This window comes from Lithobates pipiens, unplaced genomic scaffold, assembly GCF_037356315.1.
Source record: "Lithobates pipiens isolate NorthernLeopardFrog02 unplaced genomic scaffold, aLitPip1_a1.2 Scaffold_19, whole genome shotgun sequence".
In the NCBI taxonomy this organism is placed as follows: Eukaryota; Metazoa; Chordata; class Amphibia; order Anura; family Ranidae; genus Lithobates; species Lithobates pipiens.
In genome coordinates this window covers 31507848-31526166 of record NW_027507764.1, presented here as the reverse complement: position 1 = coordinate 31526166, position 18319 = coordinate 31507848, and the positions used below count along the sequence as shown (strand labels likewise).

The following is an 18319-nucleotide window of genomic DNA, read 5'->3' as shown; positions in this document are numbered from 1 at the left end:
TCCATGCTGTGGGGATGGCCTACAATGCTGCATTGGGGGTTGGATCCTGCGTGAGGCACTCACCTTGGCAATTGGAAGACCACATTGAGATAGCGATGGATCAAGTCCTCTGTATTGCGCCCCGAAGGCTATGGAACCTAAAGACCCCCTTCCATGATATGACCACCAAGATGGGTGAAGCCTGGACTTCATATTCAGTCCAGTATTAAGAACTGCTAAGACCGGGGCACCCTGTACCTTTTTGACTCTTACTGCGTAGATTGGACTCTATTCGGAAGGTTTTCACGGCACGGTGTAAGCTTCTCAAACTTGGCGCTACAATTCACCCGCTCTGTCTCGGGTGGAGGACTGGATGTTCGTCACACCGCTGGTAGCACATGTTAAGTCAACTTCCGCCAACAGTACTTAAAGGTACTCCTGTGACGTCAACTTCTCTTGAAGGTCGTGGGACGTGCCTCTGCGTAGCCTTTTCTAGAGTTCCGGCTCCACCCAGTCACCTCGTTCCATTGTAGCCAATCCCAACGGAGCCACTCCAACTCCCTGATTAGGTTGATGACCCCCGCTTGGTTGCCAAGCATCCAGCAGTCATGGCTCCCTTTCCTTAGGGCGGGACGGGTCAAGGGGCCTTCGTGACTGCTGAGAAGCTTAGTCTTGTCTTAACCCCCCCACTTATTTAAACCACAACAAAACCTTGCACCCCCCCGCCCCCCCCAAAAAAAAAAAGAGGTCTAGACCACTTTAAGTTGGAAGTAGGGCAAGACCACAGCTTTATTGAACATCTTAGTATAACAACCTTCAACATACAAATACCATGCCGGTCACGGTTACACAGTGAGCATCTAGAACCAAACCGTATAGTCTGTGTCCAGGAGGCCTGTCTCCACCATCAGTGCGAGACAGGCTGTCGCGTACCTGAGGGAAGACTGAAATGACGAGGTCGGCCTCTCTTTTATCTCCAGCCCAGGTCCCGCTGAGAGTGAAACAGGAGGAGCCAAGGGACAGGAGGCACACGAGTGCCTGCAGATGGAAGCCCGGAATCCTGAAACAGGAAGTCACAGCTGGTATCAGGATTGTGGTTGCAGACCAGGAAGTCGCAGCTGGTAGCAGGACTGTGGTTGCAGAGCAGGAAGTCGCAGCTGGTAGCAGGACTGTGGTTGCGGAGCAGGAAGTCGCAGCTGGTCGCGGGACTGTGGTTGTGGAGCAGGAAGTCGCAGCTGGTTGCGGGACTGTGGTTGCGGAGCAGGAAGACGCAGCTGGTCGCGGGACTGTGGTTGTGGAGCAGGAAGTCGCAGCTGGTTGCGGGACTGTGGTTGCGGAGCAGGAAGTCGCAGCTGGTCGCGGGACTGTGGTTGTGGAGCAGGAAGTCGCAGCTGGTAGCAGGACTGTGGTTGCGGAGCAGGAAGACGCAGCTGGTAGCAGGACTGTGGTTGCAGAGCAGGAAGTCGCAGCTGGTAGCAGGACTGTGGTTGCAGAGCAGGAAGTCGCAGCTGGTAGCAGGATTGTGGTTGCAGAGCAGGAAGTCGCAGCTGGTAGCAGGATTGTGGTTGCAGAGCAGGAAGTCACAGCTGGTCGCAGGACTGTGGTTGCAGAGCAGGAAGTCGCAGCTGGTCACAGGACTGTGGTTGCGGAGCAGGAAGTCGCAGGACTGTGGTTGCGGAGCAGGAAGTCGCAGCTGGTCGCAGGACTGTGGTTGCGGAGCAGGAAGTCGCAGCTGGTAGCAGGACTGTGGTTGCGGAGCAGGAAGTCGCAGCTGGTCGCAGGACTGTGGTTGCGGAGCAGGAAGTCGCAGCTGGTAGCAGGACTGTGGTTGCGGAGCAGGAAGTCGCAGCTGGTAGCAGGACTGTGGTTGCAGAGCAGGAAGTCGCAGCTGGTAGCAGTATTGTGGTTGCAGAGCAGGAAGTCGCAGATGGTAGCAGGACTGTGGTTGCAGAGCAGGAAGTCGCAGCTGGTAGCAGTATTGTGGTTGCAGAGCAGGAAATCGCAGATGGTAGCAGGACTGTGGTTGCAGAGCAGGAAGTCGCAGCTGGTCACAGGACTGTGGTTGCGGAGCAGGAAGTCGCAGCTGGTCACAGGACTGTGGTTGCGGAGCAGGAAGTCGCAGCTGGTCACAGGACTGTGGTTGCGGAGCAGGAAGTCGCAGCTGGTCGCAGGACTGTGGTTGCGGAGCAGGAAGTCGCAGCTGGTCGCAGGACTGTGGTTGCGGAGCAGGAAGTCGCAGCTGGTAGCAGGACTGTGGTTGCGGAGCAGGAAGTCGCAGCTGGTCGCAGGACTGTGGTTGCGGAGCAGGAAGTCGCAGCTGGTAGCAGGACTGTGGTTGCGGAGCAGGAAGTCGCAGCTGGTAGCAGTATTGTGGTTGCAGAGCAGGAAGTCGCAGCTGGTAGCAGGATTGTGGTTGCAGAGCAGGAAGTCGCAGCTGGTAGCAGTATTGTGGTTGCAGAGCAGGAAGTCGCAGATGGTAGCAGGACTGTGGTTGCAGAGCAGGAAGTCGCAGCTGGTAGCAGTATTGTGGTTGCAGAGCAGGAAATCGCAGATGGTAGCAGGACTGTGGTTGCAGAGCAGGAAGTCGCAGATGGTCGCAGGACTGTGGTTGCAGAGCAGGAAGTCGCAGCTGGTCACAGGACTGTGGTTGCGGAGCAGGAAGTCGCAGCTGGTAGCAGGACCGTGGTGGCAAACACTCGGGCAGTAACGCTGAGCCCGAGCAGGGCACCTAAGAAAGGTCACAGGAATAGCTGGGTTCGTCAACAGGCGGGCAGCAGGGTACCGGAACATCAGGCAGAGACTGGTCAGATGGGAAGCCGGGTTCGTCAACAGGCGGGCAGCAGGGTACCGGAACATCAGGCAGAGACTGGTCAGATGGGAAGCCGGGTTCGTCAACAGGCGGGCAGCAGGGTACCGGAACATCAGGCAGAGACGGGTCAAATGGCAAGCTGGGATCAGGAACCAGAGATCAGGTATAGCAGAGTTCAGAGCAGGGAGCCAAGGTCAGCAATAGGTAATCAGACAGACCGTGCAGATTTCAGAGTAACGAGAACTAAGCTGAAAGACCAGTCGGCACTTAAATAGGCTAACTGGCGCCAACTAGTGCTAGAGCGTGCTCCTGCAGGCCGCGCATAGCCGCGCACGCTTGGCGATCTCTGCTGGTTCTTTTAGTCCCATGCGCGCCGGGCGCACAGTTCCCTTACACAGACATTCAACTGACCCCGTAATTAACTTGAGGTCATAGCCCATAAAGTAATACCAATTCCCGGCCAGGTACAACCGCCACATGGGGTGCTTCCTCCAACCCTTTCACCACAAGAATTGACTGAAGGACAGTCTACACCTTGGTTACCGCGTACCCAGACCAGACATACTTATCCTATTTCCAACACTCTACTCTGAGTACCCCGCAAGGGAATACCCTCACTTGTAGCTATGGCAGAGACCAGGAGAAAGGGAGCCAATTCTCCTGGAGACCCACACTCAAACTCAGAGCGATGATGCATCCCTTGCAAAGGAGCAGGAACTGGTCTTAACACCGGTCTCATCATCCGATTGCTTTTGTCAAGTAGACCGCTTGTTGCATACCTGGAATAGACCTGCAGAGTTCTCTGCCCCCCCCCCCCCCCCCATGTCACAACTTCTTGGACAGTTGACAGGCCTAACTTAGTCATCTTTGTCCATAACTCAGAAACACCTAAGCTCTTCTCCTACTCACTTTTTTTCAACCAATTCGGAAACCCAATATTACCGGTCCTAGAGAATGCTGAATCAGAGGTGAGTGAATGGGCACCCTCACTCCTAAGAGGGGGTGAAGTCTGTTTGAAGTTTGCATCTCTCTGGATCACAGACATCCCTGACCTGTGGGATCACTACTAATGACCTACTAACCGCAAAAACCAACGGACACTTATTTACTCCCGGACCTTTCAGATGCCTTTGATACGGTTGACCACCCCCCCCCCCCCTCCTTCTCAAATAACTTTACTCCCTTGTTCCCTGTGACTGTGCTCTTCAGTGGCTCTCATCCTACCTATCCCAACACACCTTCAGTGTCACTTACAAATCTACTTCCTCCTCTCCTCTTCCCTTCTCCATCGGCCCCCCCCCCCCCCCCCCCCCAAGGTTCTGTTCTTGAACCTCTTTTATTTTCAATCTACACCTCTTCCCTGGGTCAGCTGATAGCCTCCCACGGCTTTCAATATCATTTGTACACTGACGACACCCAAATCTATATCTCCACCCCCCCCAACTTACTCCGTCAGTCTCCTCACTCATCACTAACTTACTAACAGACATATCTTATATGGATGTCACACCACTTCCCCAAGCTCAACTTGTCCATAACCAAGCTCATAATATTTCCTCCCCCACACGCCTCTTCCCCTGATCGGGTCCAGATCGGGTCTTGATCTTTCCCTGGTCAAGAGCAATGGTGCAACCATCCACCCGTCCCCATATGCCAAGGTTCTAGGTGTTATCCTGGACTCTAAAGTCTAATTTCGGGCCCACATCCAATCACTTTCCAAAGCTTGCCGCCTCAACCTCCGCAACATCTCTAATCTACGTCCCTTTCTAACCAATGAAACCACAAAGCTCCCGATTCACTCCCTGGTCATCTTTTTGCCTTGACTACTGCAATGTCCTCCTCATTGGCTCACCTCTACATAGTCTGGCCCCCCTTCAGTCCACCATGAATGTTGCTGCCAGACTCATCCACCTTACAAACTGATCAGGGTCTGCTACTCCTCTTTGCCAATCCCTCCATTGGCTGCCACTCGCCATACGTCTCGAATGCAAAATAATAACAATATGTGAAAGCCATCCACAACTCTGCCCTCAGCTACATCGCTAGCCTAGTCTCAAAATACCGACCTAATTGTTCTTTGTTTCTCCCAAGACCTCCTGCTCTCTAGCTCCCTGATCACCTCCTCCCATATCGGCCTCCAGCACTTCTCCTGAGCCTCTCCCACCCTCTGGAATACCTTACCCCAATCTGTCAGTCTATCTCCAAATCTATCTAAAAATTTTGTTATGTAATTTACAAGGTCAGTAATTGCCTCCTCAGAGAGAAGGAGAACGCATGGCATCGGTGGATATATCCAATATGCCCAGCTGCATGTTCCCATTTATGCCCACTCATAAGTGATTTCTTTGCTTAGCAGAGTCATAGGACCATTACCAGTTTTATTGCTTTGCCTCTCTAGAGATGCACCGAAATTTTGGTGGCCGAAAACTGCCAAAAATGTAGGGTGGGGCCCATTGAGGGGGCGTCTTCCTGTCTCGCCCCGGTCCTCTCTCCTCCCTCCCACAAAGCGGCAATCTCCTTGTGTGACGGAGCTGAATTGCACGGGCCGCAATGTCCCGCCTCCTGTGGCAGACGACACACTGATCCAATGGCGGGACATTGGCGATACCTCACATGTGTGGTTTTCACACTGTTTTCATATGTGGGCGGGACTTACATATGCGTTCGCTTCTGCGTACAAGCTCACGGGGACAGGGGCACTTTAAAAAAATAAAAATAAAGTAAAAATAACAATAAAAAAATAATAATTTAAAGTGTCAAACTAAAAAAATGTATTTGATTACTTTTATTCCTATTACAAGGAATGTAAACATCCCTTGTAATAGGAATATGGCACGATCTGACCTATTTCAAGTGAGATCTGGGGGTCAATAAGACCCCATATCTCACCTCTAGGCTTGGAAGCCTAAAATAAAAAATAAAAAAACGATCACGGCTTCCCAGCCGAGGCGGCGCCGTTATTTGAATGCAGAGGCCGGGCATGACGTCATAACATCGCGCCTGGCCTCCGAACGATCATGGAGACTCCGGCGACCATCTGGTCCACCGGAAATCTCTATGATCATTATCCGGGGGTCAGCGGATCCTGTGTCCGACTCACCGATGGAAGCGGTGAGTTGGTAGAAGAAGCACCGGAGGGGGGGGGGCGTCCCCTCCCGCCGCCCATAAGAACGATCAAGCGGCAGAAAAGCCGGTATGATCATTCTTATGGTGCAGGGAATTGCCGACTGAAAATGCCGATATCTGAATGATGTCTGTAACCTCAGGCATCATTCAGAAAGTCGAGGCCGTCCCAGAACGTCCACCCGGCGCAAAGTGGTTAAAAAAGAAAAACTGAAATATCACATGGTCCTAAGTATTCAGACCCTTTGCTGTGACACTCATATATTTAACTCAGGTGCTGTCCATTTCTTCTGATCGTCCCTGAGATGGTTCTACGCCTTCATTTGAGTCCAGCTGTGTTTGGGTTATACTGATTGGACTTGATTAGGAAAGCCACACACCTGTCTATATAAGACCTTACAGCTCGCAGTGCATGTCAGAGCAAATGAGAATCATGAGGTCACAGCAACTGCCTGAAGAGCTCAGACACAGAATTGTGGCAAGGCACAGATCTGGCCAAGGTTACAAAAAAAATTCTGCTGCACTTGGAGTCACAGTGGCCTCCATAATCCTTAAATGGAAGACGTTTGGGAAGACCAGAACCCTTCCTAGAGCTGGCCATCTGGCCAAACTGAGCTATCGGGGGGAGAAGAGCCTTGGTGAGAGAGGTAAAGAAGAACCCAAAGATCACTGTGGCTGAGCTCCAGAGATGCAAACGGGAGATGGGAGAAAGTTGTAGAAAGTCAACCATCACTGTAGCCCTCTACCAGTCAGGGCTTTATGGCAGAGTGGCCTGACGGAAGCCTCTCCTCAGTGCAAGACACATGAAAGCCCGCGTGGAATTTGCTAAAAAAAACACCTGATGGACTCCAAGATGGTGAGAAATAAGATTCTCTGGTCTGATGAGACCAAGATAGAACTTTTTGGCCTTAATTCTAAGCGGTATGTGTGGAGAAAACCAGACACTGCTCATCCCCTATCCAATAAAGCCCCAACAGTGAAGCATGGTGGTGGCAGTATCATGCTGTGAGGGTGTTTTTCAGCTGCAGGGACAGGACGACTGGTTGCAATCGAGGGAAAGATGAATGCGGCCAAGTGAAGGGATATCCTGGACGAAAATGTTCTCCAGAGTGCTCAGGACCTCAGACTGGGCTGAAGGTTTACCTTCAAACAAGACAATGAACCTAAGCACACAGCTTAAATAACGAAGAAGTGGCTTCACAACAGCTCCGTGACTGTTCTTCAATGGCCGAGTCAGAACCCTGACTCAAACCCAACTGAGCATCTCTGGAGAGACCTAAAAATGGCCGCCCACCAACGTTTACCATCCAACCCGATAGAACTGGAGAGGATCTGCAGGGAGGAGGAATGGCCGAGGATCTCCAAATCCAGGTGTGAGAAACTTGTTGCATCTTTCCCAAAAAGACTCATGGCTGTATTAGATCAAAAGGGGCTTCTACTAAATACTGAGCAAAGGGTCTGAATACTGAGGACCGTGTGATATTTCAGTTTTTCTTTTTTTAATAAATCTACAAAAAATGTCAACAATTCTGTGTTTTTCTGTCACTATGGGGGGCTGTGTGTACATTAATGAGGGGAAAAATGAACTTAAACTTTTCACTCTTTGTTATATTGCAGACATTTTCTAAAATCATTTAAAGGGGTCTGAATACTTTCCGTCCCCACTGTATTCTTGATTAGCATGGAAAAAGCTGTCTCTTTCACTGGATCTACCCATTCTCCTATCCTACCAAACATGAAAGTTCTTCTCCTTGTGGATCTCCACTTCAACTCTAAGCCCTTGTACACACGGTCGGAGATTCCGACGGAATGTGTCCGATCGGAGCGTTTTGTCGGATATTCCGACTGTGTGTGGTTTGCATCAGACTGTTTCTGTTGGACCAAATTTTCCAACTTGCCGGAAATATTTTCCGACAAAATGCTCTGATCGGACATACTCCGATCATGTGTAGAGAATTCCGATCGGACAAAGTGCCACGCATGCTCAGATCAAATTCCTACATCAAAGCTATTGGCTACTAGCCTGAACATAGTCCCGTCGTAATGAAATAACGTCATCGCGTTCTGAACGATCGGATTTTCCGACAACTTCGTCCAACCGTGTTTATACAACAGTTTCGGACAAAATCCGACGGATTTGGTTGTCGGAATCTCCGATCGTGTGTACAAGGGCTAACAGAGGGAAGATTTTATCTTCTTATGTGTCTGTTGTAAGAACCTTCCAGACATAGTCTGTCAGGCTGGGGAGGGGGTCTTTCAATCCTTGACAGTTCAGGGAACATGGCCAACGGAAAAGGTCAAACCACCCCATCAACGGAGCTCTCAGACTGTCTCTTCAGCACTGGACTCCCTTCTAAAAGCACACATAATGTAGGAGCAGTCAGACAAATACCACTACGATGCCATATATCCGGCCATTAATGGGGCACGAGGCGCCCGGCTGCCTTGTAGGAAGCAAACCAGATTCTCTTGTGGACAGAAACTCGCTGGCTAGTGTAGGGATATGCAATTAGTGGACCTCCAGCTGTTGCAAAACTACAAGTGCCTCTGCCTTGGGGTTCATGCTTGTGGCTGTCAGAGTCTTGCTATGCCTCATGGGACTTGTAGTTCTGCAACAGCTGGAGGTCCGCTAATTGCATATCCCTGGTCTAGAGATTACTCGGTGCTCTCTTCCTCAACACCAGATAAAACTGATTCCTGAACATCCTCAAACACCAACCCTAAAATATTAAAAAATAAAGTTTGTGCTTCACCTGTAAAAAAAAAAAAAAAAAATTGAAAAAAAACAAAAAAAAAAAACACCTGAATACATGCAAGTAGGTGGGAGCAGGAGCTAAAAAGAACACAAAGGGTAGTACACAATAATATGCAACCCACCAACAATGCAAGCCACAGTAATGCTGTGCAGTACAGTACAATGAATATGGGGGTAGGTCTACGGTACACACTATGTAGCTTAGTACAGTGCAATTCACTGTAACGTAGCCAATACAGCTCATATATAAGCTATATACCATTTTTTCTATGGGGGGGGGGGGGGGTGGTTTCACTTTAGAAAACTCCAATTATTGGCTGTTCAAACTTTCACCAGGTGACTTAGAAGGCCAATAATGGCACGATTGGTTATTGTGTTGCTATGGCAGTGAGTTATTGCATTCGTTTGCCATTTATCCCAACTGCAAATGGCTAGATCTCAGGTCACAATCAGGGGTTGAATCGAGCCCTATGATCTTTGCTAGTGGGATATTGATTATCAATTGTTGGTTGCTATGGCAGCAAGCAAATGTCCACCTCAGATTGTAGTTTCCACAAACGTCCAATGAATTGACTTCACCTCAAGCCCATGCTTGTCTCAAACCTCATCCTTGTCTAAAACCTCATCCTGATCCAAGGACCTCTAGTCTACTATTGTGTTTTTACATAAAGTACAGTGTGGAAATGACTCCCCTCACTGCCATAACTCATAATGGAGATTAGGATGGGGTGCTTAGTGGGTTCTGATCCCCATACTATACCAAACATAATATTCTCCATGCACACGTTCCTGTAGAAATTATGGGTGCTGTAATGACCACCGACTGAAAACCGTAGACCAGTGTTTCTCAACTCCAGTCCTCAAGGCGCCCCAACGGGTCATGTTTTCAGGATTTCCATTATTTTGCGCAGGGGATTTGATCAGTTTCCCTGCCTTAGTAATTACCACAGCCATTTCATCTGAAGGGAAAACATGACCTGTTGGGGCACCTTGGAGGACTGGAGTTGAGAAACCCTGCCGTAGACAAATCAAAGTGTAGAAATGTCATCAGCACACCAAGGATTTCTCAAAAGGGTCCAAAAGCTTTATTCACATGGCCACACGGTACACATACGGCAATGTTTTGGAGCCATGCAGGGCCCATTGTCACTTGCCTGACGAAGGGGCCCTGTGTGGCTCCGAAATGTTGCCTTGTGTGTACCGTGTGACCATAGCTTTGGACCCTTTTGAAGAATCCTTGGTGTGGTGATGGCTCTTCTACAATTTTTACAATACATCTCCTCAGTACAGGAAGGGAAGTATTCTGACTGAGAACACAAATCCTTTCTGTGTCACTGCTATATGAGAAGACAACTTCTCTTCCATCAGAGCACCGGGAGTTTAGCGATAACTGTACTCTTGGAGTTCAGTAAAACTATTATGCCAGCCATAGAGATTTGAACAGTGTATGGGTAGGCTGAATGATTATTGCTAGTGGCATTAACTTGGATACAATGTGTTCTCTCAGCAGGGGCGGCTTTCCCTGCTCCCCCACCAGGAGAACGCAATGGTACAGCGGGAGTCAAGTGAATTTCTTGGGTTGCAGTAAAGAAATTTTGCTCTGGCCAGCCTTGGTTGTAAATAACAGAAAGAAGTCCACAAGGTGGCATGCACCCCATTGGACTTAACCTCAAGTTATCTGACACACTTATTAAAGCTGAACTCCAGGAATTCAGCTACTTTGTAGAGTATAAGAGTATTTCAATTTATTTTCTCTCTTCTGCTTTCAGTGATGGCTTCTGCTGATCTGAGGAAGGAGCTGGAATGTTCCATCTGTCTGGAAATTTATACAGATCCTGTAACCCTAAAATGTGGACACGACTTCTGCCGGGACTGTATTGGACGTGTGTTGGATACACAGGAGGGGTCTGGAGGTTATTCCTGTCCTGAATGTAGAGAAGAGTTCCAGGATCGGTCTGCACTCCGGAGGAACATAACACTGCGTAACATAGTGGAGAATTTCCTGTCTGCTCAGCCAGATCAGGAGAAGTCTGGGGTCTTCTGTACTTACTGTATTCACACTCCTGTACCTGCTGTGAAATCCTGTCTGATGTGTGAAGCATATCTGTGTGACGATCACCTGAGAGTCCACAGCAAGTCACCAGAACACGTCTTATGTGACCCCACCACTTCCCTGGAGAACAGGAAATGCTCCGTCCATAGGGAACTACTGAAGTATTACTGCACTGAGGATGCCACCTGTATCTGTGCATCCTGCAGTTTGACTGGAGAACATTGGGGACACCAGGTGGAGACTCTGGATGAGGCCTCTGAGATGAAGAAGAAAAAACTGAGGAATTTTCTGCAGAAACTGATGACAAAGAGAGAGGAGATGGACAAAAGAGTCCAAAGTCTGCAGGAATGCAGGAGGAAAGTACAAGGAAAAGCAGATGATGAAACGGAGAGAGTCACTGCCCTGTTCATAGACCTCAGGAGACGTCTGGAAGACCTGGAGAAGAGAGTCCTGAGTGACCTCTCCGGGCAGGCAGAGCGGGTCTCTCTACCACTGTCTGATATGATCCAACAGCTGGAAATAAAGAAGAAAGAGCTGTACAGAAAGATGCATTACATTGAGGAGCTGTGTAGCATGACGGATACACTGACTGTCCTACAGGAATCAAACCTATGTGACTTGTGTGATACTGAGGATGGAGATGATGAGGACAGAGAGAGACATGATAACCTCCTCCATGATGGAGGGGATCTGGATGTGGCGGGGATCTCACACACATTACACACAGGTTTATCTGATATCATGTCTGGAGTAAATGTACAGAAATGTACAGACACAGAGGTCTATCCACATTCTAGGAGAAAGGGAAAAGATCACCACAATGCTGAACCATCCAGGAGATGTCCACAACCCTCCCCCACCATACAACTATGCAGGAGACATCCCCAACCTTCCCCCACCATACAACCATCCAAGAGATGTCTCCAACCCTTCCCCACCATACAACCATCCAGGAGATGTCCCCAACCCTCCTTCACCATACAACCATCCAGGAGATGTCCCCAACCCTCCTCCGCCATACAACCATCCAAGAGACGTCCCCAACCCTCCCCCACCATACAACCATCCATGAGATGTCCCCAACCCTCCTCCACCATACAACCATCCAAGAGACGTCCCCAACCCTACCCCACCATACAACATTCACGCCACCAAGCTGGAGAACCCAATATTGAGGCTGTACAGCAAACGTGGGAGGTGTCGGGGGTTACAGACATATTACTGGATGTAAGGACAGCTGGTAACGATCTACATATATCAGATGACAGGAAAACTGCATCCTTCTCATCGTCACATCAGAATCGTCCAGAAACACCAGCGAGATTTCAAGGTCCTCAGGTGTTAAGCAGTCAGAGGTTCTCCTTAGGGAGACATTACTGGGAAGTGGATGTCGGAGGGTCATTGTACTGGAAAGTCGGGATGTGTTACCCAAGTATAGACCGGAGAGGAGGTCAGTCAGAGATTGGATGTAATAGGAAGTCTTGGTGTTTGGAGAGGGGGTGGGGTAATCAATACTCAGTGATACACGGCAGGGAGGAGATCATATTACCAAGCCATATCTCCAGTAACAGAGTCAGGATAGATCTGGATTATGAGGCCGGGCGGATCTCCTTTTATGAATTGTGTGACCCGATCCGACACCTCCACACCTTCACTGCCACCTTCACCGAGCCCCTCCATGCTGGGTTGTATATAGGGGGGAATGAAGGTTGTATAAAGATATCCGAGGGAAACCATAGGTGAGAAATCTGCCCAGAGACTGGTGACATCACAGGTCAGAGAATCTGATTGGTGCAATAGCCGGTAGGAGGAAGTAATGGACAACATTACTAATTTCGGGGGTCATCATCCTTATCTCAAACCTCACTTCACTACCTAGTTTATCACTGACCAGGAACAAGCAAGCATCTTGAAACACAAGATAATGTAGTCAGTATTGGGATGAGAGCTTTGGAGCCTGCCTCTTTTACAGCGTATCTATAGCCAAAATATTTTTTATTTATTTTTTGGGGTTTTGGATGGCGTGTGGAAGGACCCTTAGTTAGGTTTTACTGCTATCGAGGGCTCTGCCAGAAAAGTTTCCTTCCACTTCCTGTCCGGCTGACAACAATTTACCAGACAGGAAGTGAGGAGAAAACTCCGACGTCAACACGGACCAATAAAAATGTTTTTCTATGCTAAAATAAAGCAGGAGTAGAACCCCTGTCGGGTTTGTATTTTTCTAGCTGCTCACAGTCTACTCTAAATAACCCCTCACACAGAACCGCACATTTGTATAGAAAAATCATTTCTATTCTAAACCTCACAATGACGGCTTATTATTCTAACCTTCCTTCATTCAGAAATGTGTTTGAAATCCTTGTATTATTTATTCTATGGAATAAATCATATATAATGTCACTTAGTTACAAAGAGGTTTTTTTTTTTTTTTTTTTAAATTATAAAATGAAATATAAAACAAAGTTCTAGAATTATTCTATTTAATATCTTATTTTATAATGATTTTTTTTTTTTTTTTATGATTTTTTTTTTTAATGATTCATAATAATACGGAAGCATTATAAAATGTTGTAGATTCCTGAAATATAACAGTGCTGTTTATTATTAATAAAAAAAAGTCATATTTCATATAATAATTATTGTGGTATTTATTTCAAACCATCCCCATCCAAGTCCCCAAATCATTTTTCATCTCCCTGCGTTCGTTAGCCATCAGATTCATGTGGAACAGGGGCCTCCCCAGAGTTAAATTTAAACTGCTTACACTCCCGAAGACTATGGGGGGAACAGGCCTCCCTGACTTTGAGACTTACCACACGGCTGCTCTTGTGACTCGCATCATAGAGTGGTTCCCCCGTCCTCCTTGCAAGGCCTCGGTGGCCGTTGAACAGGACCTTTCTCCTGTGGATCTCCGAGCTCTTCTATGGGGATACAATCAGGACTACTCTAGTATGACATCCTTATCCCCATTGACCTTGGCCTCTCTGAAATTATGGTATAAGACAGGGCTAAACACCACCCTTTCCTCTGATCCGGGCCCCCTGACGTCCCTCTTTGATCACCCTGCTTTACCACAAAGTACAGGGGCAGCCTCCCTAGGACCCTTTAGGCGTACGGAGTGGCCGCAAGCTTTCACATTTGTACATCCCTCTCAGGGGACCCCGGTCCCCCTGGCAGACTCTGGAGATTGGCTCACGGCCCTACAGGTGTCCGCATTTACCAAACGCCTACACTCCTCCTCTCAAATACACCGCAAGCTTACCAACTTTGAGGTATTGTGCTCCCTCCCAGAAACCCCCAAACACCTGCTATCCTCCTTATATAACTTACTACAGACTTTAGCGCATGATCAGCTCCCACCTTATACTAGGCTGTGGTCTGCGGATTTGGGTGAAGACATCTCTGTGCCGGAATGGCAAACCTCTTTCCACTTCACCCACAAGTCGACCATCTCCTGCTACTCTCAAGAGAAGAACTATAAGCTGCTGTCCAGATGGTACAGAGACCCTGCTACTTTACACAAAATCTTCCCGTCTACGCCAGCCACCTGCTGGCGCTGTGAAGCCTCAGTCGGCACCTATCTACATGTCTGGTGGGACTGTGAGAGGATCTGCCCCTTCTGGACACAGGTTTTTGAATGTTATAATCTTCTAGCTGATACTCCGGTTCCTATCTCTCCGAAAATTGCATTACTCTCCATACTGCCCGGGTCTATTAAATCGCAGAGACAAAGATTGCTTCGTTTTTTTATGTCCTCTGCTAGGCAGCTGATACCTGCTTATTGGAAGACGACGACTACCCCCCCATTGTCACGGTGGGTATCCATCATGAATGACACCATGAGAATGGAGGAGATGTTGGCACTGGACAATGATACTTACACCAAGTTTATATCTCAATGGTCGATCTGGCTCCGCTTCTCTTCCTCTGACACCTTAATGGAACAAATATTGAATGCGTAGGGACGCTGTGGGCTCTCTCCTACCCTTCCCCCCCCCCTACCCGTATCCCTTTCCCTTCCCCCCTTTTCCCTCTCATCTCATCTTGATATTCATTTTTTCCTGTAACACTCTGTTCCTCTTTTTTTTTGCTCCTCTCTTCCCTTTCTTTTCTCTCTCTCTTTCTGTCTTCTTCGTAATACTAATTACACGTTGTCTCATGTAGTAACCCATGAGTATTCTTTCCCTACTGTGGCCTTGTGGATCGGGAACAGGCTGTTTTCCTTGTTTTCCAAACTTTCCGACGGGACCGACTGTGGTTGATAGTCGTTAGCCGTCCATTCACAAATGTAGTCCTGTTACTGTTCCTGCTTGTATTTGCCTCATGACGGTTACTGTCTTATTGTTTTTACTTGAAATGTTCAATAAAAATATTTTCAACACTAATAATTATTGTGATTTTAACTATCGAAGAAATTGCTGTAAATGAAAATCCTGTTGTATGGTAGAGATTACAGTTTAAGGGTATGCCTCCATCTAAATGATCTAGAAATAGGGGTGGGTACCACCATCCGCAATAGTTACTAATGGAAGGGAATACCTGGAGCTGCCCCAAACACGCCCCTGGTCTGGAACGCTCTACCCACGAACATCCGCTTGGAAGGAAACCACCAGGCCTTCAGGAAAAAAACTCAAGACCTACCTCTTTTAAGAAGGATCAACGCAGGTCAGATCAAGCGCCTTGAGGCGATTCAGTTCGCATTTGCAGCGCTATACAAGTCATTCATTAATTCGGGATTGGACAAAATTGGACTATCTCGGTATCCAAGGATTAGGCGAGAATATAATTAAATATAACAAGTTATTGAATGGAAAACATGATTTAAAATGGGAAGGGGACAATAATACAAACAATTTTATATACAATCAATAGTTACAGCCGTGCATTGTTGTTCACAATATTCAAACGGGCCGGTGAACACAAGGGGCACCGGAATGTAGATCTTGACAAGGTCCTTTCCTCCTGAGTAAGCGGCTTTTTCCACGAAACATGTAATCAGTAATTATCATCTACAAAATAAGTTTGTCATATTATAGATATGATCTCATAGTCAGAGGAAAAATTATGTCAATTATATAAATTACATATTATATATATGATTTGGGGATCCATAGCCTAATGCACTGCTTACCCAGAAAGACCAATGGAGTGTGAGAACAGCACAATTAGAGGCACCCGAAGGTAGAGATTGTTATGGACGATTCTCGCCAGACAACGAGATAAAACACAGCAGCTGGTGCGTGGCGTGAGGGACAACTACAGTTTTTTATTTTTATTTTTTTTATTTTTTTTTTTTTTTAAACAAACTGAAATTTCACAATGTGATATAGCAATAAAGTTCTATTGGACACAAGTTGGTGGATTTCCTCGCACTGCACTGCGTTGAGAAACGTTCGGCCTGCTATGCTTTTATTTCAGCACACGCCATGGCAGGTTGGTGGTGTGATCAAGCAACTTGGTGGTGATGCATGGGACTGTGCTGGACAATCTGCCCAACATAACCCAACTGAACCTGGTGTAAATCGGACTTTAGGGAACAGAAGGGACTTTCTGGCTGAGTTATACATAAAATTGTTAATTCTTAAAGCGTGACCTCCAGGCTCCTTCAGAAAAAAATAAGTCAGCAGCTACAAATACTGTGGCTGCTGACTTTTAAAGAAGAAGTAAAGCCCTGGGGGGGAAAAAATAAAATAAAAAATACACCATGCAAGGCAAAGGCATAATGAGCTAGTATGAATAACTTACCTGAGATCGAAGCGACCCTCGTTCGCCTGCTCCGACGCAATCTATCCTGGAGTGACGTCCAGGTATTGCGGCTCCGGCGCTGTGACTGGCCGGAGCCGCGATGACGTCACTCCCGCTCATGCGCGCTGGTGCCGCCACTAACGGCATGATCGCTGTTAGAAGCGGCATGCTCAGTGCGCCTGCGCCCGATGTCTACTGTGCATGTGCCGTAGGCATCGCTGCAGCTATTTCTGCAAATAGCTCCCAAACCTAAAAGGTTTAGGAGATATTTCTTGCACCTACAGGTAAGCCTTAATCTAGTCTTACCTGTAGGTTAAAGTGGTTGTAAAGGGTTTACAACCACTTTGCCCAGCTGTGCCATTGTGCCGACGTACATCGCCGTGTGCTGGTCGGCATGTGGTCAAATAGGCGTACAGGTACGTCCCCTTTAAATTGCGGCATTGTGGGCGCACGCACCCGCCACGTATTCCGTGCCCACGGACTCGATGTCGGCCGAGGGCCAGCGATCGTGTCGCAGAGCGGGGAGATGCCTATGTAGACAAGGCATTTCCCTGTTCTGCCTAGCAACATGAGAGATCTATTGCTCCCTCTCATCGGGAGCAGTGATCTCTGTCATGTTCTAGTGAGCCCATCCCCCCCTACAGTTAGAATCACTCCCTGGGACACACTTAACCCCTTGATCGCCCCCTAGTGTTTAACCCCTTCCCTGCCAGTTTCATTTATACAGTAATAAGTGCATTTCCATAGCATTGATCGCTGTATAAATGACAATGGTCCCAAAATAGTGTCCGATGTGTCCGCCATAATGTCGCAATCATGATAAAAATCGCAGATCGCCGCCATCACTAATAAAAAAAAAAAAATTAACAATAAAATGACATAGCACCTACAAAATAGGGGATACATTTATAACTTTACCAAAAATATGTAGAAGAATACATATCGGCCTAAACTGAGAAAAAAAAAAATTTCTTCTCTTTTGTTCATTAACGCAGGACACAGCTCCTTTAATTCTTGACTGTAGGGTTATCACGCCACCTTCAGGAGAGGACTAGGCAGAACATGTAACGCATTTAAAAACAGCAAGACTGCACAGCACCGCCCGGAGGGCGGTCCCTCTAGGCAAAAAAAAACAGCTGCAGGAAGCAGGCTGAGGGGTTATAGCCAGTGTAGGAGAAGGACCTGGCTGCCTGAGGGGACCATTGGTCCTGGGAATTTTGTTCATTTTTTCTATAATTTTGATCTACAATCAACAGCCATCGAGCGCGAGCAGTCCCTAGCTATGCGCTGGGTCGGCCATGACATGCCCCTTCCGCTCCAGGGGCTCCCGGTGAGCTATATGCTCCGGGGCACACATATGACTGGGCTACTGCTGTCCGTTTCACAGTGTGCCGTGGCCAGCAGCCACCCCGTACTGCTCGGGTGATGGGTCTGTGGTGGAATGCGTCCAGCAATCACAAGAGGGGAAAGTATGGCTCTCTCTGCCTCAGCAGGATAGAGCAGCTGGGCATTTCCTGGGAGGTCGACTAGGGGGTCTCTCACTCTCCCTTTCCTCTCTCCCTATCCCTCATTCCCTCCTCCCCCTACAGGGGCCACTGTGTAACTGGGCATGAGGTGCGATGTATGTACCTGGCCTGGGAGGCTCTGGGCTTTGGCGGGGGGCATCGCTGGCTGTTAGAGTCCATTTTTTCTTTACTGCCTTTTTTCTTCACTGTGAGGTGCTTGGGCTGTTTTACATGAGGGGAGGCCGTCGTCATTTTGCTGAGGCCACGGCCATTTTCCTGTAGTCTTATGCAGTGTATGTGTTGTCAGTTTTTTCTAGAATGTTTGGTGGCCATTTTCTTGGTGATTTTTT

At 48.0% G+C, this 18319-nt stretch overlaps 1 protein-coding gene across 1 annotated transcript; it reads left to right on the top strand.

Moving 5' to 3' along the window:
- Positions 1-10428: 10428 nt before the first annotated feature.
- LOC143995876 (E3 ubiquitin/ISG15 ligase TRIM25-like) lies at positions 10429-13119 on the top strand. The gene has a single exon (XM_077490600.1). The coding sequence runs from the start codon at positions 10438-10440 to the stop codon at positions 12460-12462; it is 2025 nt and encodes a 674-aa protein (XP_077346726.1). The 5' UTR covers positions 10429-10437; the 3' UTR covers positions 12463-13119.
- The last annotated feature ends 5200 nt before the right edge of the window (positions 13120-18319 follow it).